Here is a 3,174-nt window from a genome sequence, read left to right on the forward strand (position 1 = left end):
GTGTGATGCCCACTGATGTGTGCCCACAAAAGTGGAAATAAAAGGTTAATGATGGGTGCAGTAACGGTGTTTCATCGGTAGGGGGCGCATGGGGATTCAGAGCTGCCTGTTGCTCTGTCGTTTCTCATAAGTTGAGAAAATGGAGTAACACACAGACTGCGTCTCCCGTGTGCTCACACAAATGCTGTTTTTCAGGTGGGGATAACCCTCAATGTTTATGTTAAAGTATTTTATTATTCTATACTGTTTGGGAAATGTTTGGGAAAATGTATAAATGGGTTGAGAGAGATAGGACGGGTTTTGTTGTGTTTCGGGGTCAGCAGCGGCTGGAGGAGGTAACCAGCAGACCGTGATGCTAGTGGGTTAGCACTGTAGCGGCGGGAAAGAGCGGGCTAGTGGGGATATGTATGTATATATGTATGTATGTATGGAGTGAGTGTTGTACTGTTTTCAGGTTCCACGGTTTGTTTGTGTTCTGGACAGTTTTGGAGGTTTAGGCAGTGATTTAATGTATCCACTTGAAGTGTTTAGCGTTCAAAGGTATTTATGCCAGTGCAGTAGCTTAATATACATGCCCATGAAATGTCGCCGTGTGTGATTGAGTATGCATGTAGAGTGCAGTGAATTGAAGGTATATGTTACCATCCATGGAATTGTGAAGAAATATGTTTATGAGTGAATATGTCTAAATAGACTATAAATACAGTGAACCGCTGAACTGTGAACTGGGATGTATTGATGGTGGAATGAGCTGGTTTGTTTAATAAATAAGTTGAGAAAATGGAGTAACACACAGACTGCGTCTCCCGTGTGCTCACACAAATGCTGTTTTTCAGCTTCATCATCGGCTGCTAACGGGTCTGGAACCCTGGTACCCGTTACAGTTTTGGGGGCTCGTCCGGGATCCTACTCCCTGCCAGACTGGGATGCGGTTCCAGTGATACAGATGCTGTGGACCTCATACATTCCATCGTTCATCTCAGCGGATGAGGAAAGCGTCTTACCCTGTCCACCGTTGAAGGAAAAGACAAAGAGAGAAAGGGCTTCAGGACTTTGAGAGGTGTAGTCAACTGCTGGAAGAAGGAACAGTTATGGCAGACGGTGAGAGGAAAAGCTTGGTGTGGTCCATCAAGAAGGACTTGCTCAACCTACCTGCAGATGAACTGTTCCAGATTGCCAGGTCAGTGAGTGCCGTTGCAGAGGTGGAGCCGCTTCGTCCTGAGTCTGCAGATGAAGAGGATTGTTACGAGTACATCACCAGTTTTATGAGCAGCAAGACTTTGCTAGAGTCTGAGGACACTGGCATGGCTCATTTGTTAGAGTTAAGGGACCTTGTGGATGCAGCCATTCAGGGTCATGCATCTCAACTACAAATGCAGCGTCCGGATGCCAGGATTACACAGGTTCCTTTTGTAAATCCACAAGGTCATGATGCTGATTTGAAGGACAGTCAAGCTAAGGGTTCTGTTGACCCTGTGGTAACATTTCAAAATGATCTTCCTACTGTAAGTGATGTAAATGCAGATAAACAAGGAATATTGGTGGCTAGTGATGTGGGAAGCACTGACATACAGAAATTACTTGCTAGTTGTGAAGAGCTTAGCAAGCAGGTCAGGCAGTACATACCCACCACTCACTCACAGTCTGCATTACATCCACCAGAAAAATCACAGATTAAGTTGCAGAACACAGAGAGCAGAGACAAATTAAACACACCTCTGGTTCAAGACGGCCTGATCTCATTAAGAGATCTCTCCTACCTTCATCGTAGAGAGTTTAAAATACAGGGAGGCCAAATTGGAGACCAGGGGTCAGACATTAACTACAACAACATTTGTCGCCAGATTGATGAAGGATTAAGGGATCAGTTCAGTGACACAGAAATTGTGAGGGCGGTCCTCAGAGTTATCAAACCTGGAAATTTTAAGGAGATGTTAATGAATAAGGACGATTTGACAGTAGAAGAACTGAAAGGCTTCCTACACTCCCATCTTGGTGAGCAAAGCAACACAGAGTTTTTCCAGGAGCTCATGTGTACCAAACAAAGGGACAATGAAACACCCCAACAATTTCTGTACAGAGTCATTGGGCTTAAGCAAAAAATCATATTGGCTTCAAAACATGCCGAAACAGATGTTAAGTACAGCCCAAGCACAGTTCAAGACATTTTTATTCATACTGTGTACCAAGGCCTTGGGCACAAGCATGATGATGTTCGCAGAGAACTGAAACCCCTTCTAGCTGACCCTGGTGTAACTGACGAGGCAATACTACGACAGATGAGGAAAATAATGAGTGATGAGAATGAAAGGCAGAAACGTTTGGGGTCAGCTCCTCGCCAGAGACCCACAAATTTACACAGTGTTCAGGCTGAGGCAAATGCCGCCCAGTATCCAAGTGCAAAAGAGGGTCTAGGCAGAACACCACAAGCTGATGGGGTCCAACAACTAAAAGAAAAAGTTGAAAAACTCACCACGCTTGTTGAGTCACTACAAAAATTAACTCAACAACAAGCATCTGAACCAAATAATCAGCCACCAAGACATAACAGGGTCAAGCAAACGGGAAGACGGTATGGCTGCATGAAGTGTCTGGAGCAAAACCGTCCTGACTGTACCCATTGTTTTCACTGTGGTGAGGAAGGTCACAAAGCAGTGGGCTGCCTCCAGAGACCAACACGTCAGGGAAACTGGAGCCGGTCCCTGCCGGGGGACAGACAGTGACCGGGCCCCAACAGTCCCTACATGCAACAAACCAAATTGGTGAGTCTGAACAACAACATGCTGTACCCATCTGTGTACCCACACAAGACCAGGGACCAAAACACCACAAACTCAGACAGTCAACCCACTTGACAAGCACAACCAGCCATAACTCATCAAACAGCAAAAGTGACCGTCTAGCCAAGCTCATTGGGAGAAAAGCTTTAACCCAGTGTAGTTTAAATGGTTTTGCTGTCACTGCTTTACTAGACACAGGTGCTCAGGTGAGCATGATCGATAAAAGCTGGAAAGACAAATACTTACCAGAAATTACTGTCAAGCCACTCAGTGAAATACTGGATGATGAAGATGACCTAAAAATCTGTGCCATAGATGGGGGTGTTATCCCATATGATGGCTGGTTACCCATTACTGTTAATTTGATGGGAAACACAAATCCTGATCTGTCTAT

The 3,174-nt window shown here is 45.1% G+C and overlaps 1 protein-coding gene and 1 long non-coding RNA gene across 4 annotated transcripts in view; one reads left to right on the top strand and one right to left on the bottom strand.

Moving 5' to 3' along the window:
- LOC106953787 (uncharacterized) overlaps positions 1 to 3,174 on the bottom strand; it is a 61,038-nt gene that overhangs the window by 42,458 nt on the left and 15,406 nt on the right. The window lies entirely within an intron of this gene.
- Positions 17 to 3,163, top strand: LOC106953786 (uncharacterized). Its single transcript, XM_015042815.1, has 2 exons — positions 17 to 631; positions 662 to 3,163. Exon 2 carries the CDS (start codon positions 1,092 to 1,094, stop codon positions 2,721 to 2,723), a length of 1,632 nt encoding a protein of 543 aa, XP_014898301.1. The 5' UTR covers positions 17 to 631; positions 662 to 1,091; the 3' UTR covers positions 2,724 to 3,163.

This window comes from Poecilia latipinna, unplaced genomic scaffold (assembly GCF_001443285.1).
Source record: "Poecilia latipinna isolate Pla-1442-1.1 unplaced genomic scaffold, P_latipinna-1.0 Scaffold603, whole genome shotgun sequence".
Classification (NCBI taxonomy): Eukaryota; Metazoa; Chordata; class Actinopteri; order Cyprinodontiformes; family Poeciliidae; genus Poecilia; species Poecilia latipinna.

Excerpts from the sequence above, each read along its gene's own strand:
- LOC106953786 (XM_015042815.1), top strand. The coding sequence starts at position 1,092 with ATGGCAGACGGTGAGAGGAAAAGCTTGGTGTGGTCCATCAAGAAGGAC.